Source organism: Tachypleus tridentatus, chromosome 10 (genome assembly GCF_004210375.1).
Source record: "Tachypleus tridentatus isolate NWPU-2018 chromosome 10, ASM421037v1, whole genome shotgun sequence".
NCBI lineage: Eukaryota > Metazoa > Arthropoda > Merostomata > Xiphosura > Limulidae > Tachypleus > Tachypleus tridentatus.
The window spans coordinates 75,936,357-75,950,311 of record NC_134834.1 but is presented as its reverse complement, the minus strand read 5'-3'; the positions used below and the strand labels follow the sequence as shown (position 1 = coordinate 75,950,311).

The following is a 13,955-nucleotide window of genomic DNA, read 5'->3' as shown; positions in this document are numbered from 1 at the left end:
CTATATTTTGCTGTTGATTGGTTGGTGTGTAAGGGAGGCGTAGTATCAAAATTCACTGCAGAAGCGAGGTAAGTTAAGTCGGCCTACTTTGAACTCTAGGGAATTACTCTACAGAACATACATGTATGTGAGATCTATGTTGGTGGTGTACTTTCGCAAGTCAGTTAGATAGTAAATTTAAGTATAAGGAAACGTTTTACGATCGCTGAGTGAGAGAGTTGGGGTCTTGCGCGAGAGTAAAGACAACTTACTCTACTGGAAAGAAGTAGATTATTTCCTTATCAACATTTATTTCAGTGTTCTGGTCAAGTGAGCTTCACAGTATAAATATACTTATGTGTTAGTGAGTATGCATTAAACCAATGATTCTAGGCCATATGAACGACGGGATAAACCCACCACAACCTCCTTCACTCTCCATAAACAACGGAGGTGTTTCGCCCCAGGCGACTGGCTGCCCAAATGGTAGCCCTACTTCATCTCCTCCAGCAGTGCCGTCTTTTGGCTTCACACAGGAACAGGTAGCTTGTGTTTGTGAGGTTCTGCAGCAGTCTGGGAACATTGACCGCTTAGGACGTTTCCTTTGGTCACTACCTGCTTGCGAACATCTTCACAAGAACGAAAGCGTACTCAAAGCGAGGGCTCTCGTGGCGTTTCACCGAGGCAACTTCAAGGAGCTATACCACATCTTAGAAAGCCACAATTTTTCGCCTGTCGCCCACCCAAAGTTACAGACACTTTGGCTGAAGGCACACTACATTGAGGCAGAGCGAATTCGAGGACGACCACTTGGAGCAGTCGGCAAATATCGCATACGTAGGAAATTTCCGCTTCCCAGAACCATCTGGGACGGAGAGGAAACCAGTTACTGCTTTAAAGAAAAGTCCCGGAATGTGCTGAAAGACTGGTATACACATAACCCTTACCCCTCCCCAAGGGAGAAGAGAGAACTTGCTGAGGCCACAAACTTAACGACCACCCAAGTCAGTAACTGGTTCAAAAATCGCCGACAGAGGGACAGAGCAGCAGAAGTAAAAGAAAGGTATGTCATTTTCCACACAGTAATGAGTAATGAAGAACTGTTTTACGAGAACTATATTATATTGGCTACATATCTGTAGAAACCAGGTCTTTCTTGGGAACCTAGATAATTCTGTTTAAACTTTGCTATGTACAAAATAAGATGGCAGTTGTTTTTTTGTTGTTTTTTTTTGTAAAGGATAAATATGATTATATCCGGTGCTTATCTCCGATTTCAATGCCACAACCGGGTGAAAATGTTGGAAAGTCTTCCAGAACGAGTTGCCAATCCATCAGCTGGTATCTGTTTTACAGCTAGGTAGAATGAAGCAATAGGAGTAAAGTATCTTGCCCAAGTTACGGGCAAGCCTCGAATCTACAATATTTGGATTACGAGTCCATATCACTGACCGTCAGGTCTCGCCGTGCCTGATTTTTGTAAAACCATCATATAATTCAAGTTAGCTTGAATTATTAGCAAACATTTTAAAGTTCCTGATTATAAAAACATATGAGAAACTTATTAAATGTGCGATTTATGGTAAGTTTCCTTTACGGTCTGTTTGTTTGTTGTCAGTTACAAAGCTATACAATGGACTATCTATGCTGTGCCCACCACAAGTATAGAAATCAATTTTTTTAGTGCTATAAGCCATCAATCAGACTTACCGGTGAGCCACTGGGGACAACAGTTTTTAAAAACTTGAATAAGTTGATCTTGAGACCTTTTATGCCGTTTCTTTTGCATAATATCTTACTGAGGGGTAAGTTTGGGGGCTTATAGTGCTAAAACCGGATTTCAATACCCGCGGTGAACAGACCACAGACAGCTCATTGTGTAGCTTTGTGCCTAAAAGCAAACAGAGAATAATACATTTTTTGAATATCCACCCATACAAATAAAATTATTAACATAATCGAATTAGTATTTTTTTTTTCCTTTTCAGGGGCGTTATAATAAACGTGTGAAACATGATAATATTAACAAAACTATATGTATTTTGAAGTATTTCACGCTTAATTATTAAATTTACTTCTACTACAACTCACTTAAAGCTCTCAATTTAAGAGCAAATTTAATAATCGCAAAATATTTTGGTATAACTAATTTTGACACACTCTTTTAATTCTAATCAACCTTTAACTCAAAACTTAAGTTTATTAACATACCCTTAAAGATCAAGCTTCAAAATAATATGGAACTGGTACTGCAAAATTATAATGAGCAAGATTTCGATATTTATTATAAATATTTTGAACTACCATCTGGTCGAAATTCAGCCTCATTGCAAGTAATAGTGAAATCTGAATAAATAGTGTTATATTTATTTATATTATTAATAAAGTCATATTTGTTACACGTTATTTTGACTTTTTTTCCCCTTAAAAACTTCTATCATTACTTAAACATGCTCACTTCAATGTTTTCATATGTATTTAGATAGATTGTTCTGATCTATTGTATGTATGTGTGTATGTAATTATTTGTATATTCCGTTGATTTTATTACTACCTTTTATTTTCATTTGGTAACACCGACAGTTTGTTTTTGGTTTTGAATTTCACGTAAAGCTATACGAGGACTATCTGCGCTAGCCGTCCCTAATTTAGCTGTGTAAAACTAGAGGGAAGGCAACTAGTCATCACCACCCACCGCCAACTGTTGGGCTATTCTTTTACTAACGAATAGTGGGATTGACCGTCACATTATAACGCCCGCACGGCTGAAAGGACGAGCATGTTTGGTGCGACTGCGATCCAAACCCCCGACCCTCAGATTACGATTCGAGCGCCTTAACCATTTGGCAATGCCGGGGCCAACATCGGTAGTTTTCTGTTTGATTACATTGTTATTTTCCAGTTTAAATATATATTTTTATAAGTGTTATTCTTTTCTTTGTGGATACTGCTTTTCCTGATGTTATTGTTTTGTTTGGTGATGCTATTCATTGTGTGTCAGTAGTTGTTAAATATTTCTGTCATTAAGGATTTTTTTTTTTATAAAACTAGTTTTTACACACGAGTTTTATATATGTGTTTACAGCGTAGTTTAGACAATTAACACAGTTGCTGGTTGCACCTTGCTGGAACAAGTTGTACAGTTTCAAGGAGTAAAGACGGGATGCGATGTTTTCTGGTTTTTTTTATGAGTAATCCTTGTGGAACAGACGGTTTCATTACTATAATTTTAAAACAAAGCTTTCCATTGTTATACTAAAACCAAACGCATATATGAAAGTTCTATATTATTAAACTGAAACTTTCATGAGTTTCAGCCAGGTACTCATATTATTACAGACGTTTTGCTGTCTTATGAACGTACGTCTAAAATCACGTTCGGTTTATTTTGTAAATAATAAACTATGGTGAGTCATCACTTGTTTATCTACGAGGTCTATGAAAACAGTTTCTCATACATTCTTGTGTTTTTAGCTGTCATTAAATTATTTTGGTATTCATAAATTACAGTCAACTTAAAAGTATGGTGTAATTCCTAGCCTAACTTTACGAATATCAAACGGTTAAAATAGTCAAACATAATAACACATCAAATATGCCGAATCTCTACATGATATATGCGTTTACAAGATCTTTTGTTACTGTTTTAAGTTAAAGTTAAACATGGGCTATCTGCGACGTGTTCATTGCGAGGAATCAAACACTGATTTTTGGTATCCCAAGTTTGTAAATTCGCCGTTGACCAACAAGGTAACTCTATAGAAAAACGAAATTAGGAGCTAAAGGTAGCTTCTCTTTGCTGATTCAATGTCACAAGAGACTCACCTTACATTTCTACGGGTACCTCAAAGTACATTGTATTGGACACATACACACACGAACTACAATCTCTTTCTAAAATGTTCGCACAAAATCACACATTTTCAAAACTGTCGAAGCAAAAAAATAAACGGATACTGAAGTGTTATTTGTTTGTTTGTTTTTTGTAATTAAGTGCAAAGCTACACAATGGGTTGCCTGTGCTCCGCTCACCACGGGTATCGAAACCCGGTTTATAGCGTTGAAAGTCCGTTATAATTTGAACGTGTCTGAGGCAATTCAAGCTCTACGTTAAATTAATATAAAGTCTTCCTTAATCTTCAGCGTTATATGCAGCAAATATAAACCAACTAATATACAGGTTTATCTCTTTTGGATGAGTAAATTTTCCCGGCAACTAAGATATCAGAAGTGTTTGTTTGTTTTTTTATAGCAAAGCCACATCAAGCTATCTGCTGAGCTTACCAAGGGTAATCGAACCCCTGATTTTAGAGTTGTAAGTCCGTTGATTTACCGCTGTACTAGCGGGAAGCTATGAGAAGTGAGAAATATCCAAGTTCAATATCTTGTTCGTTTTCTAACTTGCGTATTATATTTGTTTGTTTGTTGTTGAGTGCAAACCTACACAATGAGCTGTCTTGGCTTTACTTACTATGAGCATCTAAATTTAAATCTTCAGGTTTTTAGAGTTATAAACCCACAAACTTTCTGGGGAGCCAGTATATGTTGAGGGAAAAGCCCGTGACCTTAAACTCTAGATTAAAGGTCAAAGTTTTTCAATTTCTTTCTGTGTTGGAAACTTTCAGAACAATCTAAGTTAAACCTAGAGCAAGTTTGGAAATCAGAAAAACTATTTTATGATAATCCCTTGAAAAATAATAATGATTTGGAAATATATATATATTCAGAATTTATATTATATTTGGGATTAACTTTGACATGTTGGTAATCAAGTTAGAACACAGCGATCTTTACTCTCCAAATAATAATAATAATAAATCTTATTGTGTCTGCTAACCTTTCACCATTTCGGCTTTCTGTAGCTCTAGTTAATAGGAAATAGCGAACCATTGGTAGAAACAAAATTATTATTATTGCTATCTAAAGAATAATGGTGGTTGTTTTATTATATTTATTGTTATAACAACTTAAATAGTGTATCGTAACACTTTTGTTGTCACTACTTGCACTGTCACTACAGGCTTTATTAGCCATATAACTAAAATTCTAAGTAATAAAACATTATGTAACGAATTAATGGAATGAAATATGCTTTAACAAGTTGAAATCACATACTGAGTGCGATTCCGTTATTTCTAAACGAAATCTAACTATAATATGTGATATAGAAACCATATAATTCAGATAACCAAAAGTCACAATTATAGTGTTCAAATCGTTACACCCGTTTTGCTTATATCCATCATGTTTGGTGCTTTTATTTAAAATGACACACGTGTTTTTTGTGTGTTTTTGTTTCAATGCGATTTTCTGACAATGTTGCTGTTAACTTCTGCTCTAATCTTCTTACAATGCAACATTTTTAACAATGTACTTTTATTGCGAATAATACACAAAAATGGTGCATAGTCAATAATAATAAGAAACTGTAACACTACTGTAACTCTAATAGTGTCCAAAGTCTAATATATGACTTTTTTTTTAGCCCTGGCTTTCGCCTTGATTTAATTTGATAAGCAAAATATAGAATTATCTCATGTCATTGGGATATATAAATATGATTTACATTTTGTTGTTATATTTTATGATATTATTTCTGGCTTCTTATTTATTTGTCCTGAATATTACCCCAACCTAACCTCTATTTAACGTTCTTGTTATGTAAAGTTGTGTATTTTATGAGTTTTGGTTTTGATGGGATGACTGAATTACTACTTTTTGAAACAGAAATTATGTAAATAAACATAAAAATAAATCATCAATCATAAGAGCGTTGACGAGAAAGAAAATAAACACCAGGTAGAAAGAAACACGAAGGAAATTGAATGCACACATGTCAAAAAGGACAGTGTGTTGAACACGGGGTACTCGTTAAATAAAACAAACAAACAATAATTTTATTTAAAGATTGGATTCAAACTCAAACAATGCATGTATGATTCACAAAATACCGTGTATTGTCATAACAGAAGTTACAAAGAGCTAACAACTTATTGACATTGCACGTGAAAGGTGACGTAGAGCTTTTAGAATTAAAGACATTAATTTGTTAGGCAAATCAACAGATAAGTGTAGCAGTCTTGTTAACTGGTACTTGAATCAAACAATTTCAATAAATCTTTTATCGTCTGTAAATTAAAATTGTTATTACTTGAAGCAACAGTGTACAATGTCGTGAAAATCAGTATTTTTAGTCAATATTAGTAGTAAGTACTTCTCGAATATATTAAAGAAGAAAAGAGAAATCATATGCTTCTCTATTAAAAACCTCTGTAATACTAAAACTGTTCTATATATACATTAACTCTGACTATGCCCGGCATGGCCAGATGGTTAGGGGGCTGGACTCGCAATCCGAGGGTCGCGAGTTCGAATCCCCGTCGCATCAAACATTCTCGTCCTTTCAGCTGTGAGGGGCGTTATAATGTGACGGTCAATTCTACTTTTCGTTGGTAAAAGAGTAGCCAAAGAGTTGGTGGTGGGTGGTGATGACTAGCTGGCTTCCCTCTAGTGTTACTGCTAAATTAGGGACGTCTAGCGCAGATAGCCCTATAGTAGCTTTGGGCGAAATTCAAAAACGATCAAACTCTTACTAATGTTACACTGCTTTCAGTACATTCAAAATAACCAACCTTTAAATAACTTATCTTCTGCTAGAATATCAAATAGCATATCTTTATACAATTTATTGTATAATATGTTGTTATATGTTTTTATAGATCTTAACCTTAGATATATCATATAATAGTCATTATTTCTCTTGGTTATTTTATACAATACAATAACAAAAAACTGTTTTTGTTTATACCTTGTAATCCGCTAAAATGTACAGTTATCATTATTTATATAAGTTTTTAGTTAAAATGTCCAGATGTCAATCTTTGTATAAGATATATTCTCAGGTTGTCAGCTTTAATCTTTATCTTCTGTTCAAATGTCCTTGCTGTCAGTGTTTGCGTAAGTTGTTTCTGTTAAAATCCTGTGTTTTCAGTCTTTGTATAAGTTATTATCTGTTAAAATATGTTGGATCATCAGGTTTTTTTCTCATTATTCTTCGTTTCTTTCTACGAAGACTTCGAGCTGTCTCATCAAAAGTTTGTATTTCTTTAATGTGGATTTTTTACTTGAGTTATGCTATATAGAAAATGATTAATTGACATGTAAGATCCACTATGTAACAAAATTTTACTTTTTCTTGTTCCTGGGCAGAAAGTGCTATTTCACAATTGCTTATGCCTAAAGTAAATGGAAAAGACCTATTTTTCTCTTCAAACTTTGCTTTTGTGACCTGGGTAGTGAAATTTTCAAATTTACCCATTTTCCAGAACATTCCAGGTAGATTCAGTACTGTTAGCTGATATAGAATTTTCTCGAACTTACAAGAATTTTGAAGAACCTTTTAGAATTTTCTAAAACTTTCCATAGTAATATATATACAGGGGCTCACCACTCACCTCTTCAGTTTAGTTCTAGCTTCCTAACTGAGCACATAGACGTATCTGATTTTATCAGAGATGACATCAAGAAGCTGCAAGCATTCTCCAGATGCATTCTGCTATGTATGTGACCAATTTATCAAAACAAGATCGAAACACTACTCTGTGACAGCATCTGCTAAAATGTGTGAAACCTACAAGTTATATTTCGGCATGCCTGTTAGGGATCAAAACAAACCCTGGGCACCTCATTTTACCTGCGAGCACTGGAAAAAAACTCTAGAAGGTAAGACGGATATTTTTTATTTGCTTGAATAGTAATATTTTATATGATAGAAATTTTAGACCTTTTAAAACATAGATATCTTTTAACTTATTTTTTTTAAATTTCCAGTAGTATAGGAAAAATATCACATAAAAATATTTTGCATGAGCCTCTTACACATTAGTTGTGGAAGAAATATATTTATTATTCACAACAACAATTTTATTTTGCTCTTTTGATGGTGCAGAGGGGGAAAGAAAGCCATAAAGTTTGCTATTCCAAGAATTTGGTGTGAACCCACTGACCACTCAAGCAATTGCTACTTCTGCATGGTGGACCCTTCCAAACGTCGGGTTGACATGAATGCATCTGCTATCATGTATCCGGATCTATCATCCATCGCCCCAGTGCCATACCGCCCTGAGCTCCCTGTATCCACTCCGCCTGAGAGAAAGCTGCCATCCTCAGAAGAGACCAGCAAATTAGAAGAGGAGGTAGACGTTGAAGATCCATATTACAATTTCAGCGGTGCAGCTGGTGAGAGAAACCCGTACTACCTCAACCAAAGGGACCTGAATCAGAGATCTTGGTCTAACAAAGTCGAATGCCGAGACCATATTTGGGGTTGATACGTGAAAGTAATTTACATTGCTGTCGCAAATGTCGAAAAACTACTCACTTCTAAACATTTGTGAATAACTTTAGTATAAATACATGTAAATCTTATTTCATATGTTGTTTTATTCAGACCTTATGTAAATGAAATTGAGTAAATTTGCTCGTTTTTACATAGAAAATAGGTTAATTTCTAAATTTCATTATCCAGGTCACAAAAGCAAAGTATGAAGGGAATAATGGCATTTTCTGTACTTTTACAACATAAGCAATTAAGAAATAACACATATTACCCAGGAACAAAATTTGTGTTACATAGCGTTATTTGTGTTACATAGTGTTATGTGTGTTACATAGTGTCATCGACGAGACATCTCATCAACATTCTCTTTTATCGAAGCGACATCTTATCGAATTTTTCTTTTCCATAATATGTACGAAAATATATTGTACTTTGCGATGATAATTAAAACTTATGCGAATAAAAAATCGATTAATTGAATATAAATACAAGCGCATGAAAACTTTCGTTCAATAGTAATTCTTATTGGAACTGTGCACTGACGACAAACTCGTAAGACAATAAAATGTCACACCTAGCGACAACTTCAATCAGCTTCGTTTCGCTAATATTACACTCTTTTGTGATTTAACAATACTCATCGAGGTGTTTCTAATCTTGTATATCATATCTGCAGACGTGCATGCATACGTTATCTAAGTTCTTCATATCGTATATCTGTATCTTGGTTTTAATTCCCAAGACATCTGGATATCTGTAACTCTTTTCAACGACTTTAGTTTTACAATTCTCCGTTTCTTGGTGCGCTGCATAATTGTGATCCATATCTCTAAATATATCTTAATGGGAACAGCTAGTTTCTGGTGACTTTTTATTAACTCAGTCAACTTTCCTGAAATCTCGTAGTCGCAATAAAAAAGGGATATTTTACTTCTAATATACTTATACTTTATTTTTTTTATTATTTGTTTTTCCACCAGAAATGTTAAAGCAAAACAATCTAAATTATTAAACCGAAATAAAAGTACGAGCCCTAACTTACTCTATTTTGAAACCAAACTAAACGTTTTCTAGAGATAAATTATGGTAGCTTATAAATGTTGAATATTGGATGAAACTTCGAGGTTTTAATGGAACAGCCTTCACAATAGCTAGAAAGTTTTCTAACATCTCACACAACTTGCTTCATTAATGCAAAAACATGCCCCCATAAAATGAGCGCTTCATTAAACGTCATGAGAAATCAACCTATCACATTAAAGCGAGTGAAGGATAATGGGTATAAAGTCCTGTCCTGGTGGGTATTTTCTTGTTCTTTTGTTAAAAATATTACGTAACAAACTTTATATTTTACTTACAATGTGTTAAAGGTAAAACAAATGGCAGATCTGTTGTTAATACAGATATTTTACTGTTAACAGTCATCTCATATTCCTTTACGTTGAAATCCTCACTTTAATGTTAATAATTACCTCAATTACGTAGTCTGCACCTTTCTGTATCGCATGGTATTGATGCTATAGCAGTCAAAATACAACACGTTAAGTGGTTACAAACTATACATGGGCTCAAACATTTATTACCTGATCCTTTTGGACCACATAAGACAAAATCTTTTTTTTTCCTTACAGTTTAACACGTTAAACTATGTTTACATATGGTTCACATGTACGACAATTCTAGCCTATGTGTTCACTTGCTGAATCACTCTTACAGCATGTCTGAGTTCTTGCTCTGAAAGTGATAACCTTTCTGTATACCTATAAAATGATTTTAATCTATGTGTTCTCGCAATGAACAATTTCAAATATGTATACTTAACTTTCTCCATATTGTTTGATCTATCGAGAAATGTTGAATAGAGAAATTTAATAATTCCTTCTTTAACTGTCACTATAATGACCAAATTTATATTGTGTAGGGAGGGCAACGACAGGACCAAGAATACCAATTATGAAATGGACACTGGTCAAGATACAGAATCTGAGACCACAGAGAGAAATGATCGAAGTTCGACTATTGACCATTTCCTCCAGACATCTGATTCTGACCAAACGAACAGTCCAGATGAGATATCATTTACCAGCGATATAAAACCAGTACTTCATCCAGTTACCACACTCGGCTCAGTCCCTGAACTCTCACCCTCATCAGCTCTTACAGGTCTAACTTCTTCTATGTCAGTGACCCAAGTCCTACCCTCGCCAAACGAGACCATTTTCACTACGGGTTTCCGTATGGATGGCGTTCCCGAAATACAATCTTCTATAACTGGAGGATTTCTCAGCTCTCAACTAAGCGACCTGGGATTAGGCCTCGCTAGTGCTTATCACTCCTTATGACGGCCTTGTACTCGGACCTAAAAACTGTCTCCAAAGCATGATGGTGATTACGCATTCCTACACATTCATTTATATGTACTTATATTACACAATCAAGAAACACTTATCGTCGTTTGATTGTTACCAAAGAAACTCCAACAGTTTAAAACCATGTAGCGCTTACCCTGAATTATTGTATTCACACTCAGTCTTCGTCCATTACTTCGATATTAGCAACAGCTACTGAGGAAACGGTTTATAATTACGATACACAGCGAAGTAACAATGTACGGAGAAATTACAAAAATAAAATTATTTAGTTCACTGTTTTTTGTGTGAACTACACACATTCTGCTTTTTCTTCACCTGCGAGGCCAAAAATCTGTTTACACGTGGCTTAAAACAAAGGATTATGGATCATAAGAACTGCTTAGATATAATAACATGTGAGATCAATCAGTCACAATGATATTCATCCTTTTCCAACAGCAGTTAACGCTTCGTGGCTCCTACATAAACAACTAAGCCTTCTTTCTATTCGTGGTTTTTGTTTAGATGTTGTTGACAATTTTTTCTTTTTTGTTTTACGTTTCTTGCTTAAACAACTCTACGTTTAACAACAACCCGTTTGCGAGAGGTCTCAATCTTCGTTTTTCTCACAATTAAGTTGATTGTGTAGTCAGTAGAAGAACAGCTGTTGATAGTTCAGCCTAACTTTGTGGGTAGTAGGTGAAAAGGAGAAACGTTTGGGGTCTGTAGTTGTTGTCGCGAAATGTAAAGTGATCGTGTAGTCTCTCCAAGAACAGCTAGCTGTTGATACATCAGTTTAACTTTGTGGACAGGTGATGAAAAGCAGAAACGTTTGGGGTCTGTAGTGTTGTCGCGAAATGTAAAGTGATCGTGTAGTCTCTCCAAGAACAGCTAGCTGTTGATACATCAGTTTAACTTTGTGGACAGGTGATGAAAAGCAGAAACGTTTGGGGTCTGTAGTGTTGTCGCGAAATGTAAAGTGATCATGTAGTCTCTCCAAGAACAGCTAGCTGTTGATACATCAGTTTAACTTTGTGGGCAGGTGATGAAAAGCAGAAACGTTTGGGGTCTGTAGTGTTGTCGCGAAATGTAAAGTGATCATGTAGTCTCTCCAAGAACAGCTAGCTGTTGATACATCAGTTTAACTTTGTGGACAGGTGATGAAAAGCAGAAACGTTTGGGGTCTGTAGTGTTGTCGCGAAATGTACTTCGATATTAGCAACAGCTACTGTGATTATAAGATAACGAAATGTATCGATATATCTTTCTTAGCAATGTATTCTATACGCTCTGTTGTAAAAAAAACAACAATAAAAAACCCGTTAAATAAATCATTTGTTTTAATACTAGAAAGAAACATATTTTCAATTATTTATTTCCTCAAATGTTTCAGGTTAAATCTGAAGACAAATAACACTAAAATCCGAGTTTTAGTAACCGTAGTTTGTACAGCACAGATAACCCATTGTGTACCCATGTGCTAAATAACAGTATTTTAATTTATTGAGACAAATGTTTAAAAAGTGCTAATTTTACGGTTTTTTTATATTGTGCAGACTAAAATTAACTAACTTCAATCTGATAGGTCAGTGTTATATTCAATTACTGTTCAAATTAAATGGTACCCAATAAAATTAATTTCGCATAGTACGTTGTATAGGTGGCATTGCTTTATAATAATATTTACAGGGAAACGGTTTATAATTACGATACACAGCGAAGTAACAATGTACGGAGAAATTACAAAAATAAAATTATTTCTTTTGTTTTTTCTAAAGCACAATGTTATACAATAGACTACCTGTGCTGTGCCCACGGAGGAAATTGAAACCCGATTTTGCCCGTTATTAACCGTCAGACTTGCCGCTGAGCTACTGGTTGGTTTGTTTGAAATTAAGTACAAAGTTACACAATGAGCTTTCGTGTTCTGCCTGCCACGAGTATTGAAACATGGTTTTTAGCAGAGTCCGCAGACATATCGCTATGCTACTAGGGGGCGCTATTGGTGAGAGAAGCAACAAAATTTTTGCCATCTTATATATTTTGAAAACTGTGGTATGATTTTCAGAAAATGTCTGGTTTTATATAAAGGCAAACAAACAAATTAAACTGACATTCAGAGCTCAGATAAAGCAAGGAGAGTTGTCCTTTTTTAAAATGATATCCATCCAAGTACTTTTATTAGTCTGAACAACATTTTGTGTTTTGCAGACACACCAGTCAACATACAATCCGTTTATTTTATTCCAAAACAAACTGACTATTATTACAGTTTTTGTACTTAAAGTTCCATTAACCAACATAGTTGCTCATTGCAGAAAATATCATATTCGTAATAACGGATTTATTTTCAAACATCTGGAACGTTAACAAATTTTTAACGTATGAAAAAAGGCGATCTTCTTCTACTGTTAAAACAAAACTACGCAATGGGCTATCCATGCTCTGCCCACCAAGAGTATCGAAGCCCGGTTTTTTAGTGAATAGTAATAAGAAACTTTTAGTGTTAAAATATGAATACTATAGAGAACTGAGCCTAAAAGTTATTGCGTTAAAGCCGTTGTTATACCAAGAAAGTGCAGAGATTGTAGAACGTGTTCCAGCACTCCAAAAGGTGAAATAATACAAATTATATTAACGTTAAATATAAAAACACAAAAAATACAAGTAAAATATAGTGTTAACACGACAAACAATATGAAATTAAGGACATAATACGTGTTTATTAAACGTATCGTTTACAGAGATAGAAACCTGTAGAAAGGAAAAACCAATATAATTACAGGAATAAAAATATAGAGCTAAATACTAATATAAAAAAAAGTTCTCTCATCTCTCAACACAGACTGAAATACTTTTCTAAGACTTAAAACTGCTATAATTTGGAGTTTTGTAGTCTTTATTTATTATTATATTAAGATGCAATTCTAGACAATGGAGTAATGAGACCTAAACGCATAAGCAAACAAACAAAAACTAGAAATACTTAAGTTTTACTAGAAATTAAACTCAGAAACTTCCGAGTCAAAGAGTTTTTAAATTTCACATTTGGCACTTCTTTAAATGTATTAGCGCCAAGTCTACAAGTCATAGATACAGTTTTGTGAGTTGATTTCCAAGCAAAGCTTACTTGTACTCTTATTATTATTATTTTTAAATTTCTGAATAGACAATTCAGTTGGGATATCTAAAAATATTAATTACTCGCCAGGGGGATTAATTTGCAATCTATGAAAAAGCAAAACCCACACACCATCTAAAAACACGTTATTTGTCACATATCTTGG

At 34.5% G+C, this 13,955-nt stretch overlaps 1 protein-coding gene across 1 annotated transcript; it reads left to right on the top strand.

Annotated features, from left to right (window-relative positions):
- The first annotated feature begins 102 nt into the window (after positions 1–102).
- Positions 103–12,025, top strand: LOC143229614 (homeobox protein six1b-like). The gene is made up of 2 exons (XM_076462192.1): positions 103–1,042; positions 10,239–12,025. The coding sequence occupies exons 1-2, from the start codon at positions 363–365 to the stop codon at positions 10,657–10,659; spliced, it is 1,101 nt and encodes a 366-aa protein (XP_076318307.1). The 5' UTR covers positions 103–362; the 3' UTR covers positions 10,660–12,025.
- Positions 12,026–13,955: the final 1,930 nt, after the last annotated feature.